At 39.4% G+C, this 20,487-nt stretch overlaps 1 protein-coding gene across 3 annotated transcripts in view; it reads right to left on the reverse strand.

Moving 5' to 3' along the window:
* The window catches only part of ZNF827 (zinc finger protein 827), a 160,625-nt gene that overhangs the window by 111,709 nt on the left and 28,429 nt on the right, over nt 1-20,487 (reverse strand). For 2 of the 3 annotated variants that reach the window (XM_012660030.1, XM_012660031.1), the window contains exons 2-3: nt 13,324-14,376; nt 4,373-4,545 (exon numbers count right to left, since the gene is read on the reverse strand). In XM_012660030.1, coding sequence (XP_012515484.1) covers nt 4,373-4,545; nt 13,324-14,376 — 1,226 coding nt within the window. The remainder of the gene's footprint in view (nt 1-4,372; nt 4,546-13,323; nt 14,377-20,487) is intronic. The other variant, XM_012660032.1, reaches the window with a different exon arrangement.

Consider the following 20,487-nt stretch of genomic DNA (forward strand, 5'->3'; position numbering starts at 1 on the left):
CAAAACATACTTTTAAATAATGTTAAGTGACCAACAAAAGCAAAGAAATTAAAAGTTAATGGTGAGATCCTGTCGCTACAGCACCCCACTGTGGCTTTCTGAAAAAAACAACAGAAGAGATTCTGGGTCCCCTAAAGCATGAGTTTCTCAACAGAAATAACCATGCAAACTTAAATTCAGTTGCGCAAAGTGCTGCTCATGAAAAGGCTTTCCCTCTGCTGGAGCAGAGGCCTGGGGGTGGGGAAACACACAGATTGTTGCTGGTTGTTAATTATAACATCACCCTTTCTGTTCTTTCACAACAAAGGGATTTCATTTGGAGCTGATCATTTCCTTTGCTCTCTCACAGAATTGAGAAGAGTCACACAGAAGCAGGCACCTTGGGGACTTCAGGTCACAGCCCCATGGTACCCCAACAGGTGCTGCCAAAAGCATGCCCTGGAACCAGGTGGTAATGGTCACAAGGCAGAAAGCATCCGTTGTCCCTGGGAGCAGTGCAGTGGGGCAGATTCCATTTCAGAAGTATCCTCACATCTACTGGCCCAGAAGAGGAGAGGAGCTGCTAATCCAAGAACAGAAGCTCCGGAAGCAGCTTCTGGAAGAAGGAAAAGGACAGATCAAGAGCCCAAGTTCTAAAATCGAAAGGGAACCCTGGATTAAAGAGTCTGTGTGCAAGTATTAATATTTTATGTGGCTTCTTTTCCACCTGATCCTGGCTTTGTCATATTTTAGTTATGGAAAAATTAGTGCAAGTTTAAAGGAAAAACTGGGTGTTGTGTTGACTTCTGCACTTATTTGAGCTACACCTTTCCAAAGAGACTATATATCGCATTTGGCCTTTGAGACAACTATTAGCACTATCCCCTGGCTGCACTTTCTCCCCTCTCTCCTAACATTAGAGCACTTTTCTGTTATAATTTTTATTCTCTTTAGCTTAATACTTGCTTTAAAGACTCTCTTAGTCTGCTAATGTGAAAAAATGCTTGTCTAAAGTATGTCACTCTCTCCAGGCCATGTTTAGAAACTCATTACCCCCTTGTCATTTCATACCAACAACCCATATCAGGCACTCTTACATCTTTAGTGTCATCTCCTGGTAGCAGGCCAATGACTGGGTATTTTAAAGCTTAGAGAAACTTTGCACAATATCTACTTCATCCTCCTTAGGGGAACGTGCCAGGCAGGTGAAGGCTTTAAAGAGGAGTCACAGCTCCTTAAATGGGAGACCTAAGTGCCCTAGAACTCAGCGACCTGACTCTTGTCCAGTTTCTTGTCATTACTTCACCAATGTTCTTTATTTTAGCAGTCCTCCTCACCTTTTCTGTTCAATTTCAGCTTATGAATTTCACATTTAATTCCTGTATGCTCACTCATCCAGGAAAGCTGTAAAAGACTTAATGGAAATCTGAGATAACCCTGGAGGAAGCTGGAGGCATTTACAAGCTCCTTCCGCGGCTGGTCATAAAAACATTTGCACAATATATTACGGAGGAAAGGCTAAAAAATGTACAGTGTCTAGGACATAATAGGAATATAGTAAGTACTGTATTTGCTGAACAAATAAAACAGAATCTCATTTTTCTTTAAAAAATCTATATAATCAATGTAAAGTATAGAATAATAATGGTTATTTCTGGGTGATGGGATTAAGGGTCAATTTTATAGTCTTTTTATTTATCAGTTTTTCTAAGTTCTCAGCATTAAAAATATGTCACAAAACAAGAAAAGCAATAAAATTTATTTTAGAGTAATTTCTTATACCATTTCATTGATTGTTTCTAAATATAAACATTAATATATATTCAAATGGCGTTTAGATCATGATTACTATATGAGCTACATTTATTGGTGCCGTTTCTCCATGCTCGCCACTGTATTAAGTGCTTTATGTGCATTATCTCATTTAACTCTTATAACAATCCCATGAGAGAGACTGTATGATTATTATCTCTATTAGTGGACAGAGGTTTGGAGAGGTTAAATGATTCTTCCAAAGTCTCACAGCTCCTAAGTTGAGGAATTGAGATTCTAACTAAGGTTTTTCTGACCACACAGTTTGAGATCTTAATCTCTGGCTATACTGCCCCCACTTCTCAGGCAGAATTTGTTTTAGAAAATCTATCCATATCTGTAGTCTTCGGTGAGTGTGGCAGAGGATATCTATGCTTAAGGCCATAGGCATTATATTGCTGTGTAGACTATATTTGCAAAATTTCACAAAATTAAAGTATGCCTAATCAAAATAAAATCATGAATTCTTTGATTAAAAAAAAGAAAGGCTGATAAGTAAGGTGGAGAGCAGGGAAAAGAAAGAGTACACCATTTGATAAAATTAAACTTGCATGAGCTCTTCTCACACTTCCCTTATCAAAAGCTCGAGTCGTAGCTCAACAGGTTAGGACACCATGAGTTTGAATAAAGTAGTAATTTCACACAACTGCTTTATCGTACTGGTTATTGATTTGTTCTGAAAGCATTCTAGGACCCCACGACCCGCAAAGCCCTTGTAGCTCTCATCTGTGACACTGCCACGGCCGACCGTCTGTATCATCAAGGCACCCAACTCATCTCCCTGTAGTTTCAGGGTCAGTAGTTCCCGCTATTGAAAACCCAGCTTTTTTTCCATGAGTTTATAAATAGGTTGTTTTAAGTGACCCTGAGCTGAAACCAAGCTTACAAGGTGTCAGGCTAGATGTAAGTTTTCTGCTCACTGAAGCTTTAAATTCACCAGACCTGATTTCTAAACACAGCTTAGGACATGGTAACTAAAACAAATTTTCATTTTAAAGGCATCTCTTTTGAAGTCTGATCCTGCTAATGAAATCCAACTTTGCAGATCTAAAATGTTAGTTTCTACTTTGGGAAGAGGAGGTAGAGGAGGAAGGTTAAAGTAAAAACTAAGTGGACTGAGTAAAATTCAGCCAACCAGAACTCCTGATTAAATAGATTCTGAAGATGAAGAGTATACTACTCCCAGGAGACAAAGGCAAATGATAGAAAACAAATTACATCATGGATTTAAATTTTTTAATCTTCTAAGCTATTTCCTAAAGTCAGTAGAGGTTCTGTCTGCTCACACTTTTTAGAGCTACAATTGTGAACAGTGATTACTGATCCATTCAGAAGGATTACACCACAAGATTTCCAAATAAGTAAATATCTTAATTATGTACATACATTATACTCCTTATGGCAGGAAAGTAGACACTGTATAAACAATGTCAAGAGCCAAACCATACTAAAAATATCAGTGAAGATATGATTGCTATTAAGATGTCCAATGATGGTTATTAAAATTAACTAACACCCATTGAACATTTCTGTGTCAGACATTTTGCTAACATTATCTCCTTAAATACTAATGACAACTTTTCCAAACATTATCATTCCCATTTAACAGATAAGAAAATGAGCATCTAAAGGTTAACTTGCTGAAGGACACTTAGTAATAAGTTGTGTAATAAGATTTAGATTCAGGTCTATCAAATTCAAAAGCACATGCTCTTCTCATGAGTTTCCTCCTTGAATTTGAGACAAAATCCTTAGTATTAACAGGGACTACTAAAAAGATTTCCATATAACTAAGTTTCCCCCCCCCATCTCACATAAGAGTGACACATAATAGTCACAAGTCAATTCTTCACATGCTCAGGCTCCCCAATTGTTTTTAATAGGACATTGAAAATGATGTCCTTGGATATCTGGTAAATGTAGTACTAGAAACTGTGATAGCTCAAACGCCGCCAGCCTCAAGGACTCCTCTCAGTGTTGCCAGGCATGGTCCCCAAGCCTCCCATGGGGCTCAGTTAAAGCCCAGGTGCCTTCCAACAACCTCACACCTGTTCTCTACAGTGTCTCTAGGTGTGTTCCTCTGGGTTTGCAAGCTGGAGAGTAAAGCAACAACAGCTGAGGACAGCCTCTCCAGGAAGGGGAGCAGGTTCCAGAGCCCGCTCTTTGGTGCTCAGTCCAGCAGTTCTTCTGGACTTGGCTTTCCCCACTTCTTGCTCTTCCCCGACCCTGCCTCTGAGGGCCCTCCATTTCCCGAAATGCGTCCCCTCACAGGCAGGGTAACGCTGTTGCTCCCTTATAGGAAAAGACCGCTCTCCTCTACATATATTGTTTGGATAGAGCAGATTCTCTCTACCTTTAAGTTCTTGGTGGAAAAGTGGACATTAATACCTTCAAAGGAACACCCTTTCCTGCGTCCATCCTCCGCACGGAGCTCTAACTGGCAACCGCGAGCGCAGCTGTGCGCATGCGCCGCCAGGGACGCCAGCCCTCGCGAGGCCGAGAAGGCTCGCGCCGCACACTGCGCAGGCGCCCGGGGGTTTTCCGCCCGTCCGTCCGTGGGGCCGGCCCGCAGGTGGCTTACCTTCATGTGGGATTTGAGATTGTCCTTGCGAGCACACCGGAATGGGCAGAGTGGACACTGATGACTTTTTAAACCTGTGTGAATTACCATATGCCGCTTCCAGTAACTCTTCCTTTTTATAACCAAACCGCATATTGGACATTGGAAAGGCTTTCCGCTTTCCTCTTCTGAGGCTTGGAAGAAGGAGAAAGAAAGGACCATTAAGGAAAACAAAAAGGTATGTTTCATCCGGCACCAATTCACATGCATTGCTATATAAAAAGCACTAAAGATGATTTGGGTTTTTGTCTTGGCAATTCCAAGGTTTTATCCATGAGGAAGTTTTGTGACTGCTTTTCTTCAGGTAGAAACCTACATACATCTAGTTACTTCTATCTGGGCTCCATTTTCCAAGATCGGATCGTCCAGCCTTGTGAAAGTCGTACTTCCAAAGGCCAGCCCACACTTAGGAGGACATCTGCAAAGGGGCTTCTCCTGGCCTGTCCTAACTCAGGGCCCCGAAGGCACCGTACACAGTCAGAGAAGCCTAAAACCAGGAGCTTGATTTCCTCAAGGAAACTGCCAGTCAGTCCATGTCTGAATTCCTGCACTTGGAAAACGGTGAGAAATAAAGACAAATCAAATGGGACAGATAATAACGCACTGCCCCACACTGAAAATCAAACAGCTATCATAAACATCATCAACTAAACTCCAAGGGAGGCAAATTTTCGAATCCCTACTGCTGACTTCTTGAGCTGTGGCTTGAGCAGATGCTGCTGCCAATTTAGCCATCAAGGACTCTTAAGGTCAGAGTTTTTACCCTCTTATTTCTGTCCCTCTGCTAACCACTAACAATATGCGCTGCCTTCCTCTGCATGGCGACTGGGCCTTACTGCCCACTTTGGGAAGAGCTCCACAAATGCTCCAATTTTTCAGTAAATTAAACAAACCAACAACCTCCTCCTCAAAGTGAAGCTAAGATCACTCTCTTCTCCATTATCCCCAAAGGGAAGGGTCTCTGTTCCGACATTGTATTGCTAAACTTCTGGTCTACCAACTAACTTATATTGCTCAGTGCCACACTACCCTCTGAAATTTAGGGACACAGGGAATAGAAACAAGTAGCATCACTTAGTCCTTTCTTAATCATGAGGAATCAGAAATATTTCCATAACAGCTAAATAAATTGACATACATTCATAAAATAAAATAAAATATATGAAGCCATTTTTTAAAATGAGCTAGATCTATAGATGAAAACATGTCGAAGATATTAGAGTTAGTGGGTAATGCAAGATACAAAACCATATGTCTAGTGTGATTCTATTTTTTCTAAAAAATGGGAATCAATTGCTGCTAAAACCATTAGGTGAAAGGTTGATAGGGAGCTTTATAAAGGATGGATCAAGTTGGCAACACCTGAAACCATTGATTAATCTTAACATTACCAAAAATGGGACAGATAATGTGTGCTTTCTGATATGCCGTCTATGAAACATTCTTATAAAAATTTAATCAAGCTTCTATATAACTAGCCCTTCATTGGTAATACAGGTGATTAAAAAAGAAAAAAAAGTGTTAAACATACCAAGGAGATGGAATCAGCCAAATCTAGAAATGTGGGAATTCCTCAGGACAAATGACCCAGTTCCTTTAATACATAAATGGCATTTTTAAAAGGGAAGGAGTTATGGATAAAAAGAGACTTAAGAGATATATGAAACTAATGCAAGGTATGAAGCTTATTTGGATTCTGTTTAAACAAAACAACTGTAAAAAGACATGTTTTGAGATAATTGAGGAAATACTGATTATAGCCTGGGTGTTCCGTAATATCATGTAACAATTATCGTTCCTGTTAGATGTGATAGTGGAACTGTGGTTAGTTTTTTAAAGTCCTTATCTGTTGGAGATATATACATGGAAGTATTTACAAGCAAATGGATATGATGTCTGGGATTTGCTTTAAATAATTGAGAAAAAAAAAGGAGAGAGTGGCAAGAATGGCATGAATAAATGAAACAAACAAAAAGTATCTTTTTATTTGCATGAAATTTTTCTGGAAGCATACCCAAGAAATCAATAAGCAGTTACCATTGAAGGACTGTGGATTAAAAGGAAGGATTCAGGGAGGGAAACTTGTGTTTTATTGTATACCCTCTTGTACTATTTCAATTTTTAAATACACATGTTACTTTCATAATTTTAAAAGAAAATATTCCCAGGTGCATACTTTAAAATAATTTCATTATTTATTTATCGAGTCAACTGAGTCTTTATACGCAAAGGAGCACATAAAATGGATGGAACAACAAGGGTTCTAGAATAAAGTTAAGGCATTCCAAAAATGCAGTTTTACTAATACAGGTATAAGTGATATTGGTTAGCTTAACCAATAGACTTGAAAAAGAATTCTCTAACTAAAAACATGCCTTTCAAGTCTGGAAATTCTACTTGATATATGTTCCTTCATAAGTATTTCCTTTTTTGATTGGGGGGGGTGTGAAGGGGAGATTGAGGGTTTTCTTTTACTCTAGGAAAAGCAAACCTTGTAGAGACCTAGAAACAAGCATTTTTTATTAACCCCCTATCGCTTTCCTGCTGTCTGTTTTTGTTGATTGCTTCTGCTGATCTGTAGTTCCACCCCCAATTTTGCTTCTCATTTTCTATCTTTCCTTGTCATTCCCTCCACCCTGATATTTTGATCACAAAGACTACATGTTGAACAACAGATTTGAGAGAAAGGACTGAATCGGGCCTCTAGGTGAAATTATTGTCATATGCCACAGGGAAAAAATGATAACAATGTCTATTTTGTGTTGTAAGAACATCAAAGTAATAAGAAAGAGATACACAAACAGGCTGTCACTGATCCCCATCTTCAGTAAGCATGTCCCATTATCAAATCAACTGCCTAATTTTACAGAACTGTCTGGAAGAGGAGAGAAAAACTGAGATGTTCTCAACTGACCTGAGATTTTATGGCACACCATAGGAAGGCAATAAAAAGGCATTAACTTATAAAACAAACATTGCCAGTTTCCCCTAGCATCTTGCCTTGCCTAATGTGACCAATGTGTTTCCTATTCTTTCTGACACCTCCCAGCCCCCACCCTAATCACTGCTTCTGTATTTCAAATGTATTACAGAGTACACTACATTAAACCCTGCAGATTAGAATTTCATAAAAATCCATTTCATTCTGGAGCTATGATTTCTTAGTTTTAATTAATACCAAAATATACATGAATCATGTACAAATGACAAGATTGGATTGAGTAGGAAAAATTAGAATACTCACAAATGAAGAGAAACTAACTGCAAGAAATGTGGTCAAATAGCTACACTATTGTAACTTTTGAAATTTTTAACTGACCACAGCGATAAAGGAAGAAGACAGAAGCCAAATAATAAAAGTAACCAGAATACAATGATTAATTTTCAGATTTGGCCAGTAACCTCCCCTGGTAACATTTGCATTTTTATTTATTCAAAAAAGAAAGTTTGTATTTTAGCAAGACACCCTCCATGTGTATGTGATGTTGCTGACTACTTTAGAAAAGGGAGGAAGTAAGGATGTATTCTATATCATATGCCAAACTATTTTCAGGGAACTGAGACAGCTGTAAATTTCACTCAAATTTACAACCTAAGGAAATATGACCACTTCCTCAGAATAAACCACATATTCTTGAGGCAATGAGATTGAAATGTTCATAATTTTACCTAGTTTACAACTGCCTGATAAACAACTCCCCTAAATATATCACTAGGTAGTTACTATCACTGCAAACAAAACTAAATGCCACCAAATGCTAAGAGACCCCGTGGGATGGATAGCTGCTAATTTGCTCCCTTGGAGAAAACATATTTTCTTTTAGGCAATAATATTATTGAAAGAAATGAGGTAATCAATGTGTGTAAAATGTCCATTACACAGTAAAGGGAAGCTACTGCTAATAGTAGTTATTGTAGTAATATTAATAGTAGTGACAATAAACAAACTCTATTCACACCCTCCAAAGCAGAAAACTCACCATCAGAGCAGATGTGAATTTAAATAACCGACACCACATAATAAACACATAGCTCAAGACCTGGCCCAACATGGTAGTCTGTCACTGGAGCCAAGAGGAAATAAAGGAGTTTGAGTCCATCGCGTGGCTCAGGTACGGTCTGGCTCACCCTAGACAAAACTCCAATGGCCAAATTCAGCTCAGCAGGGGAAAATGAGATATGGAAAAGATAGGAGGGGGAAGAAGGAGAGGGTGGAGGGGAAATTGGCTGGGAAAGGGCCTGGAAGTACTTACCTGTGTGTCTCCAGCCCCCAAATAGTGCCAGGTACAACATATGATTCAATAAGTAAATGTGTATTAAATATAATGAGATTGAAATGAAAAGGGCTGGGTCAAGAGAAGAAAGAAAAGAGAAACACGGGCTGGAAATGGAAGAAACAGATGCAGGAGGCTGCCAGTAAGTTCCAGTGGAACTAGCATTAGCCCAAGAGTGCATGCCTTTCACATAGTGCACCAATACACGTCCTAAACGAATGGATGGACAAACAGATAGATGTTCATGTACTTATACCTCAGCTATTTCCAAAAATGAACTTGGAGCAGTTTATATTTAAAATGTACACTGTGTGGTTACATCATTAATAAAGTACAATGATATATGTTGAACTATTTACACCGAGCAAGATCTGCCCAAAGTGGAGATGATCTTGTGGGAGGTTTGACAGTGAATTTTAAGAGGCAACATATTTAATTAAAAAATAGAAAAAAATGGTTTGAGTTATTAGACAGACTGTTAAAAAATAAGCAGTAAGTAAAGGCGAGGAATTTTGAAACAGGAAGCAATCTTGGAAATAATTCCAAACCAGTTCAGTTTACAGATGAGGAAACTCAACTGAGGTGGTATGCTGTAAGTTCCTCTACTATTTTGTGGCAGGATTGGGATTAGAGCCAATTTCTTCATTTCCAGTTTGGTGCTCTACCCTATTTCTATACATAAATTTACAAAGCAACAACAGAAAAACTTCATTGGGCTAAAAGAATTTTTTAAAAATCATGGAGGGTTTTAGTAGCTTAATTGCTTTAACACAAAGCAGGTATTTTTAAAACAAATTGTAATTGTTTTATAGGCTTTGCAATCAAACTTTCTTTCGTTAGATCTTATGTGATAATTTGCAGCAAGTCAAGGTAATTTGCAAGTGGGTAGTTTCTGCATGCAGACCTTACCATACACAGAGAAGGAGTTCAAAATGCCAGGTGACTCTGAGTATGCACAATCTGTACATCACCACCGTCTGCACTCTAGACCTACTAACCCTACAGGTGCATGTCTGTGTAGGAGGATGACCAACCTATCTTCCTTCCTTAACAACACACATGGATTCGTCATCTTTTAATGGACTTTCTTGGGCATGTCTCTCAGATGCTACTTCAGGGCAATAAAAAAACCTATGTATAACTGGGTTTATCTGTTACTACTGACGCTGACATTATCAATGCCCATTTTAACTAGTAAGTAGTCAATAAAACTAAGAGAGGAGCCTGAAATCTATAGCCAGACGAAGTTGAAATCACTGGGAAAATATCATCGAGATGAGCGACAGATAGTTCTGAATCTTGGTTAAAAAGTGAATTTTCTAAATAAGTCCATGTATGTAATCATTCTCAGACTAAGGCTTATTAAGGCTTATTATAATAACTGTGGACCTAATGGGAGTATCAGGAGAAGTAATCTTCCTCTCTGGACTTTCTATCCTTTTGCAATAATTTTAATAATATTATATAAATATTAATATGATGGAAAACAGCAGCCAGAAAATCCCTATGTATCGGCCCAGGAAATATTCTTAGCTGTATGACACCAGGTTGCTTCTAGGCATATTTAAATTTTGTTCAGCACAGTAAGGATGTTTTGAAGACCCTCTCTCTTAAACTCCCCTGTTATTTCTTTTAACTAGGAACTGGAATCCTGAGAATCTTGTTGGCCTTCTACAGGAAACTTTGTCTTTAAAATAAAAACCATTTATTTTATTCTTAGCTGCAACAGAACAGTAGCTTCAAAGAGAATTGAGTCAATGTGTGACATTTATCTTTATAGCAAATGGACATAATCTTCCCTCTATCGTATCCCCTTTCAGAGGAGCAGTGTAGCATGTGCTGAGGGCACAGGGTCACATGAAAGAAACCTCCTCCTCAAGTGTCACGTCTCTCTTGCAGGGCGCAAAGGCTATCGAGTGGTGGACTCTTTAAGGAATTAAATACACCATGACCTGGCAACAACTGAATCCTGTTCAAAAAAGAAGAATAAGGCCAGACCTAAAAGACAATTTTTTTCATGGTTTGGACTTCCCTTGACCTAAAGAAGGTCAAAGAAATGCTGGTGTCTAAATTACTCAAGGCAGGAAGGATCAGCTTTTCTAGCACATATCTCTTTGTAACTTTAGAATCAACTTTATATGCCTTTTTTGCAGCATTTTGAGAAATAGCTTTTTGAAAAATGGAAGCCCTGCTTGAAATCAGAATGGTGTATAGTTTATTTTCATGGCTTTTTCTTTTTGGTTATTATTTGTTTATTTAAGTCATTAGGCAATAGAAACTCTTTCCCTGCTTCAAGAAGCCAGTCCACCTATTTTAAATTTAACTAACATTTCCTTCTAGGGTAAAAGGAAAAAATAATAATGAGGAATGTTTAGAAACTTGGGTGATGGCTCTCACCACACTCCCATAATGCTTTTTAGGTAAAGCCAAGTTACACCTGAATCCAGCCCCCAGCTTTCCCTGAAACCAATAGTATAGTGCTGTGGTCCCCAACCCCCAGACCGTGGACCAGTACTCAGTCTGTGGCCTGTTAGGAACTGGCCACACAGCAGCTGAGGCCACACAGCAGGTAAGCAGTAAGGAAGCAAGTGAAGCTTCATCTGTATTTACAGCTGCTCCCCATCACTCCCATCACTGCATAAGCTCCGCCTCCTGTTAAGAGCAGCAGCGGTGGCATTAGATTGATTAAAATATTAAATGTTTCAGCAAGAGAAAAAATTCAGTGAAAAGCAAAGAAAAAATGATTTCTTATAGATTTCCCATATGAAATTCTGCTGAGAAACTCATTGAGATGTTGGTGAAGATTAAGTGCATTTAAACCAAAAAAGGAACACAGCTTTTCTCCCCAGATGTGTTTCCTACAACAAAACAAACAAAAAGTCCACCGTTCACTGGAAGCACATGACCTCTTTCTCATCTTTACATGCATCTAGTTGTTTGAGTGAAAAAAAATTATTTTTCACAACTATTGCTAGTTCTACCCAAGACCACTTTAAAATGACAAAGCCGCTACAGTTTGGCCTTCAGGAAACATGGTTTTATCAGTCATTTCTTTCCAAGTCTTCAGTCAACTAAAATGTACTATTAATTTTGTATAAGCTTTCCAAGTTACTAATGTTCAGATGAATTTATACTGTAAACACCACTCATACATTTATTCAATAAAACAGATATAGAGAGTATTTATAAAATGACACTGTACATATAGCCATACCTCTCTTTCTGCTGCTACCCCTAAATGAAATTTCTATGAGTCAGGAGTGATTTATTCCACTGTAAAATTACCCAGCTCCCTGGGCTCTTCTTCTTCTTTCCTAATTTTAGCCATTTCTCTCCTTATTTCACGAGATGGCAGGTGAGAAGTGAGAAATGAAACTCAGAATTGATAAACATTTCAGGATTTTATTGACACTTCAGAAACTCTAGAGTGAATGATTTGGATCACTGAGAATCATAAAAGTCCCACATACCCATTTTCCTAGTTCTATTCTGCTGTTTATACAAGTTTTGAAGTAATTATAATTAGTGCATATGGCTCACTCAGCAATTTAAATGGAAATTTGTCAAAAATGCATCAAATTGATGTTAGCTGTGATAGTTCAGTCAATTATTTGCCATTCCAAGCTCTCTTAATCAATGTTGCTGCACATAATCCGAAGTTAGCTAGACACACACAATGGCAGTGTTTACACTGATGAGGACACACATAGCCTACTTCCTGTTCCAGTCTGGCAGGATATCCTTGAGAGACATCTGAAACCCCATACATGCATCCCTGGGAACATGTATTTATCATGCACACAATTTTAAAGCAAACCAGTACAAGAAATGATGTTTCCATTGTGAGAACTCAAGTGACTAAATATCTCCCTCAGATGAATAATTATGAATGCCAAGGCTCTATATAACAGCGACTTCTCCATCGGAAAGACTGTCTCCACTAGAAAAACTTATGATTCAAATTTTCCACATGCACATTCCTTCAGAATCTGATTGGATTTGAATAAAATAAAGCATTTGCCAGAAATGCTTTAAGTTTGATTCACAATATTTTTTAGAGTTCTTATATATATGACAAGAAATTATAGAAGAATAGGATAAGAGAGAAAGGCTTAAATTCCACAAAAAAAGTAATAAAAATGCTAACATAAAAGTGTGTACTGTGATAAATTAGGGCACAGTAGTTACTGATTATACAAAAGTCCATTTGTGATGGAGGCAGCGGGAGTGTGGATTCTCCCTTCTCCACTATTTCAAAAGCAGTGGGTTTTCCCCCCCTATGTTCAGCGATGCCATACACTCCATGACAAAGATGCTTTGATCTCTCCCCATTAAACATATCTTGTATGGACCTAGACTGAACTTAGTAAGAAAAAAAAATCATTTGTATGAAAGGGAGGTAGTACTGTATGTAAGATTATTCATTACCTTTCAAAAATGAAGCTATTTGTGAAGGCTTTGTGTAATACATACATGAAAGACTACTGTGCTGCTTACTTAAAGTATTTTGTTGTGCTCTTGCTTTTTTACTCCTGCCTCAGATCAGATGGGGACCCCAACTGCAAAAACCAATGAATAAGACATCACAGTTTATCATCAAAAAGACTTACATGATGATTGAAAGAAAAGATTCCATACCTGAATTGGAGGGTTTAGAAACTCTTCCCTTAGGAACTGGAAGTAACAATAATTCCAAGGATTGTGGCGGTGGTGGTGGAGGTGGCGGAGGTGGTGGTGGAGGTGGTGGAGTTACTTTTTCTGGCTTCTTCTCTGAAGGCGGTGGCGGTAGAGGGTCCTCAGGCAACAGTGATGATTTTTCAGCCAGAAGACTGCCAGCAGCCCTTGCTGCTACCTCTTTCAGAAGGGCCGCTGAGGAGGTCATAGAAGCCAGGGAAAGGAAGGAGCTGGCCGGAGGCGGGTGCTCCTGACCAGGAGTCAAACTTCTCTCACTGACTTTCTTAGACAAAGCTGCCAAGGTAGAACTAGCAGACTGGGAGCTAAAAGGGGAGGAAAAGGACTCAAATCGCATGGTCTCCTCAGTCCTGGTGAGAGATTTGTCCTGCAGAACAGCATTGGCTGCAGCTTTCAGTTTTAGGATGGCTGAATCCGGAGACAAGCCACAGGTGGTGGTTGAGTTTGGCAACCACTTACCTTGATTCCATATAAAACGGTTACTTGGAGTGTATTGGTCATTCTGTTCCTGCTTCTCAGCTAACTTTCTGGCCAGGACACTGAGCTGTTGGGCATGGTGGGAAGGAGGGGAAAAGGAGAGGTTCGAGCCAACATTTACAGGGGACTCCACTCTGCCATTGGCCGTGGCCGTGGCATCGAGTTTGAGGGAACCAGCCTCCAGGAGCCGCCTCAAGTTGCTGCTCAGGGGCTTATTGGAACCAGGGGGGTCATCTTCACACAAAGAAGACACTCCAGGGGAAAGGTGATCTTGACACTGCAGTGAGTCTCGTAGGACCTCACTGTCGAGTGCCACCAGCTCCAATGTGTGACTGCTGGGAGTTGCACTTCCCAAGGAGGTGTCGGGGGACGTGGACTGCTCCTGGATCCGGTCCTCCAGAGACAACTTATAGTTCTCCTGGACTTCTCCATAGGATGCTTCTGACGGAGTCTCTGAAGAGTTTCCATACCAGTGTTCTCCTTCACTGAGCTCTCCCTCCGCCTCTTCCTGCCTACTAACATCTGGGGGGAATTAAGAAGATCAGGTTTACTCCCAAAGTGAGCAATAGGTAAGTTGTAAGACATTCAAATGGAGTGGGTGACATGCTTTCTCTTCCCTTCTACCCAAGAACTAAATGAAAGCCAGCAACAACCTTAATACAGTGTCACGTGCTGGAGCAGACAGTCTTGGCAGAAGCCTGGAAAAGGTAAAAATGCCAAACAGGCAAAGGTAAAAACATACCCACATATTATATATATTAATCTTTCCAAAACTTATTCCAGATAAGTCAAAATGGAAAAGAAGGAAAGAGAAAAATGGATCTGGTAAAGAAGTAACTGGATGAAGAAACTGCTATTTTCAATGAATAGGGGAAACAGAAATAGGCTTGTACCCTTGTGAAAAACCAGCATGGTATATTTAGTATTTTGTGAGAATTAGAGAAGCAGTCTGGTATAGTGGGAAACACTGACCATGAGACATATACAGTGAGAAGCTGCTTCCCTACTTTCCAACTCCATGACTTTAGGCAAGTCACTTAGTTGGTTTGAGAATTCACTTCCTCCAATATAAAATGCAATTCATTTTTTAAAAACCTTATCAAAAAACATAAATGATACCTGCCTAACTCACTTCACCAGTTGTTATGAAGCTTACATCATAATAAGTATGTGATCATGTTTTGAAAATAGTCAAGTACTATATAAAAATCAGATCTCATGAGCAAATACCATTTCCATTACTGATTTCTTACTGTGACAATATCTGTCATGTTATACATCTAATCACCAACATGCTTGCCATCTTATCACAGGCAGTGATTAGGGATTTGTTCCCTCACTCCACTGAGTCCCCTTTAGTTATTTTCTCTCCATTAATTCATCAGTCTACCACTACCATTCCCACCGCCACCCCAAACACCAGTCAGGCAGGCCCCTTGCATTCCAGGTGCATTCGAGAGCTCTGCCACTTTGCTACCTTTGCTAATGATATTCCTTCTATCTGAAGTGTCTTTCCCCAGAAAAGCTGGCTGCCCAAATCTCTTCATCCTTCAACACCCATCTCAAAGGTTTCCTCCTTACAATTCTCCCTAGAACTCTTAGTCACAATGAATCTCTCCTTCTCATTCATTCAGTCACTCATTTAACAAATACATACGGAGTACCTGCTGCATGCTTGGCATTGTTCTAGATTGTTCTAGATTGTCTGGATTGTTCTAGTTGGACAACAATGAACAAAACTAAGATCCATCATTCTCAAAGCTGACATTCCAATGGAGGAAGACAGATATCAAACAAAATTATAAATTAGTAAATTATACAGTATGCCAGGGGGTGATAAGTCCTATAGAAAACCATGTAGAGCAGGACAAGGAAGATGGGGGGATCCCCTAATGGGTAGGGGATGAGCTGCAATTTTCAATAGGTGGTCAGGGAGGAGCTTCACTGAGGTGGTGACATTTGAGCAAAACTTGGAAGAAGTGAGGAATCGTCCATGCAGCTATCTCAAGGAGAGTCACTGTGAAGGCCCTACCATGGGGAACATGCCAGGCATGTCCATGGGACAGCATGGAAGACAGTGTGGGGAGAGTGAAGTGAGTGAGGGTCAGAGCAGTGGGAGAGGAGGTCCAAGAATACCATGAGTGAGTGTGTGTGTGTGCAGGAGTGAGGCCATGCAGAGCCGTAGGACACTGTGAACTACTGAAAGATCTTTTGCATTTGGCAAAATTGGGAACCACTGGAGGACTTGAGGCAGGGGAGTGATGTGATGTGACATGTTGTCAAAGGATTGTTCTGGCTGCTGTCTGGGAAACAGCAGGGACAAGGGTGGGTGCAGTGGGACCAGCTAGGATGCTAGAATCAAGGAGAGGGGGAATGATGGTGGCTCAGCACAAGTGACTGCAATGGAGGAGAAGTGGCCAGATTCAGTGCATATTTTGATTGCAAAGCCAACATCTCATGTTTTGTTTACATTGATTTTATATCATTCTAAATTATCTGTATACTATTGGCTTCCCATCTAAAATGGTGCTCTTGGAGGGGAGGGACTGTGTTTTGTTACCTGTATATCCCATATTGTGCCTAGCACAATGCCTGGTCTCTAGCAGAGTTCGATAAATGTTTAGGAATTGAGCCAGAATTCTTCATTGTACCAAGTTTTACCATATAGCATGCTGTTTCTTTTTGAAATAGAAATAGCTAGAACTAGTAGTGCATGAACTACATGCTAATACATTGATCTTCCCATGCTATTTAGAGAAGAAATGTCACAAATGACAAATTCTCTTTCACTAAGCTAAAATTCTGCAACTCCTTCCTGAGATTCTTTATTAAGTTATCAAGAAAATGTAAAATATCAAATGGAATTTGCTCGGAAAAAAGCAGACAAAATTGGATTTTTTTTCTGTTAAAAACAGTCTGGTTCTTTGTGATTTGCCACATTTCCTTCTTCCCACTTGATTTCAACATTTTTCATCTTTCCTGAAATTGGTGGTGACCCTGAACTCCTCATTTCCCCCAGTGGCTTCTCGTAGAGATGCTTTTTACCAAACACCAAGCAGTCAACATCAGTTTCAACAATGGGGCTAATTTTATGTTTCTTTGGCAAGCCACCTTTCTTGATTTCAGATTAAACCACATAGAAACCATCCTATAAATAGTAAGTAAAAGACTTAAAATCCACTACAGTAAGAATTGCTTGAATATCTCCCTAAAGAATCTCTTCTTTGATCTTTATTGACACTTATTAAATGAACTAACAGGAAAATATATGATTCAAAATTAAATACTTTCAGATTATGTGTCTGTCATATTAGAGTAGCTCTAGATAGTCAAGACTGGTCCCAAACTAATACGGTAAGGGTCACCTAACAATGTACATTAAAATCTAGGTTTTGAGACCCACAAAAAGTTATAACCACAGGTCCAATCTTGTCATTTTACTCAGACTAGTAAATATGTTAAAGGTTACCAGTTGAATCAAAGACACACAGCCACCTAGTGCTAATGCCAGAACCAAGAACCAAATCTTTCAACACCTGGCCCAGTGCTTCTCTGCAAGGCTGGGCTGCACAGTCTGCCAGAGGCCCTCCGAATAACAACTTCTAGTGAGCTTTGGGCAGCTGCCCTCCCACCCCTTCATCCATCCTGCCATCTCCTTGAATCAGAAATCAGCAAGGGATTCTCTCAGATAAGAACAGTATTCACTCTTTATCTTGAGATAAATCATTAAGAGGTGAGTACCCATTATTCCTATACCCTAATCTCTCCATTCCCTTTCTGCCTCTTTGTTTCTTTGTTGCAGTCGGTCACACATTGATTCAAATGCCTAACATCTACTGGCAAAGTCCCAAAGGCAAAAGCATAATTTCCTAACCCCCCACACACCTTCAGTGATCAAGAATAGTCTCCCTCCAAAAGTGCTGAAGCAGGTAAGTGTGCCAAACACTAAGGTAACGAAGTTATCAATTCAGGCTCTAATCCTGTCAAGCAGTGATAAGGAGATCCAAACATTCTCAAATGATACAACAGCTGACATCTACATTTAAAGCAACTTTCCCAACCTTGCCAAAACACAAACCCAAAACAAACAGATGAGTAAACAAAGTATTTCTTAAACAGAACTGTTTAAATCCCCTAAAATACCTGGATATTTCTCAACCATCCATTCCACCGTTCTTTGCAGACACAATCACTGAGATACATGTGCCCTGGACTGCAAGAAAACTCAGAAACATAAAGAATATCTTTTAAATTCATAATACTTTTAATTGCTTTTCCAAAGATGCTGCTACTGAACTTGAGGTTATTCAAGTAATAAAGCACCAAATAATTTTAATGCAAAGCCTAGAAAGATCAAGCGCAGAAACTTGAGGAGAAACATATCTGAAACTGTCCTGACACCACCTGAGCTCACATAAATGGTGGGGAAGCTTTCAGAGAAATGAACACAAGGTAAGTGGGGATGTGCCAATAGGGAAAAATCATGAGGCTCAAACAAATATGCCTGCAGTTTACAAAACAGCAAAGATTTTCTCCCACGAATATAATAATTTTTTTAAAATGGGTGTTTTTTTGCTTGCTGGGCTCCTCTATTTTCACGTTCAGTTTCATCAAGGAGGTATTCTTGAAGGCTGCAATGGTCCAATTACGGTGAGCTCTCCTTCTGTAGGGCCTGCAGGGCACCCAGCACCTTTCAAACCAGCCCGGAATTTCCTTTCACACTACATCATGAGAAAAGGTTCTCTTTCTGGGAAGCTCAAAACAAAACATTCCTGCAACTGAGAGAATGAATTTTCTGGACACCACAAACTTCGGGACATGCAAGCCTTGACTTTTGTCTCTCTCACACACACGATTTGAGAAGTCCCCGGCAGCAGAACACCTCCATTTTCCAGTCTGTCAACCAGTGTGGAATCACAAAGCACAAGTCAGGGTTCTGGAAATGCTTTCACAGCTTTCTTAACCAAGGCTTCCTGGGGAAGCCTCTAAATGGCCAATGTAAATAACTTCCTTGTAAATACATTATTTTTAACCTCCAAAAAAGGAAGCTATTTCCACTGCTAATTTTACAACAACCTCTGTCTCTGACTGCCAGGTTCACACTCATTCTTGTCAATTTTACACAACAGTCTGTGTGTTTTCCCTTTAAATCAGAAACTCAAAGAATTAAGAATAGCAATGGTGCAATTACAGAATGAAAATATGCTGAATAAATTTTGTTTCCATGTGGCGAATATTTCTCCTTTGGGGAAAACAAAACAAAATTCCACTACCTAACACGTTTATTTATAATTCAGTTCTCAACCAGCAACTCGGTAACTCGGTATCTATAACTCTGGTTGCATTCTCAGAAGAGGATGTCTTTTCAACTCACTTCTTTTATGGTTTGACAGTTTTAATCAGATGCATTTAATTGGACCAATATACAACTCAGAACATCTTCATTCAGAAAGATCGAGAGTGGAAAAAGAAAAAAAATACATAAGAAAGAGACACCTATTAATTTTCATGCTTTTTGGCTGAGGTTGAAGCAAGTGGGGAAGGAAGCCTAAAAGTCCCATTTCTAAATCTACCCACAAACTTTTCCCACCTGTCAGTCCACATGAATCTGGCCAGCAGGTTTTAAAGAGAACAGGGCTCAAATTCTTAGGGTTCACTCATGGTTAACTCTGACAGTCAACGTCTCCAACACCCTCTCCTTGTGACCATAGGTGTGTTCACCTGGTACCTATCAACTAATTTTCTCGTTTATTTTCATCTAAAATCCTTCTAAGTTTTCCCTGTCTACCTAATATATATCTTCGGCTAAATATCTATGCTTTCTAAGGCCACACATCTCCATCGGTATTATCAGTTATACCTGTAAGACCTACTGCAAATCATACAACCAACTTTTACATGCAATTTTATATAAAAGTGGTTTGTAGGCTGTCTGCAAAAGTTATTAGCAAAACCAACTCTAATAATTGACTTAATTCAACAAACATTTACTGATCACTTACTATGTTCAGGGAACTGTTCTCTACAACAGGGAGCCTCAGAGAACCAACAGTCTCTGGCCCAAAAGTTTATAATCAACAGAGGAGTGAGGGCTGCACAAGTATTCCAAGCACAATGACTGGTACCAACACACAGGAACAGAATAAGGGTTGTGTGAGCAAAAAAGAGGGAATGATTGACTCCAACAGTGCAGGTGGTTTTGGAAATGGATCTTCAAGGATGGAGATTTTAACATAAGATGTAAATTCATTTACAAGCAGCCTTGCTCCTCTGCAGACTATCAAAAAGGAAACAGCCCATTAATGGGGAAAGCCAAGATTCAGGTAATATATGTTGGATAAATTAACTCAATGAAAAAAATGTTTATGTTCTTCATTCTTCACATATTAAAAACACACCATCTGTTGATTTGTTAAAGGTAGAATTTACCAATTATTTTACCGTACTCACTGGTTTTGAAATCAAATTATTAGATTTTAAATACCTGGAGGCAGGGATACAAGTGAGTCATTTTTGTGTTCCTGCTCAATGCCCTGCTCATAGTAGGGGTATTTGGACTCCTGTGGTTGTAAATGTTAAAAAACCAGCAGGACTGCAAGAAGCGGTAAGGGAATTTTCTCAGTTCCTGTACCA

Source organism: Propithecus coquereli, unplaced genomic scaffold, assembly GCF_000956105.1.
Source record: "Propithecus coquereli isolate 6110/MARCELLA unplaced genomic scaffold, Pcoq_1.0 Scaffold65, whole genome shotgun sequence".
In the NCBI taxonomy this organism is placed as follows: domain Eukaryota; kingdom Metazoa; phylum Chordata; class Mammalia; order Primates; family Indriidae; genus Propithecus; species Propithecus coquereli.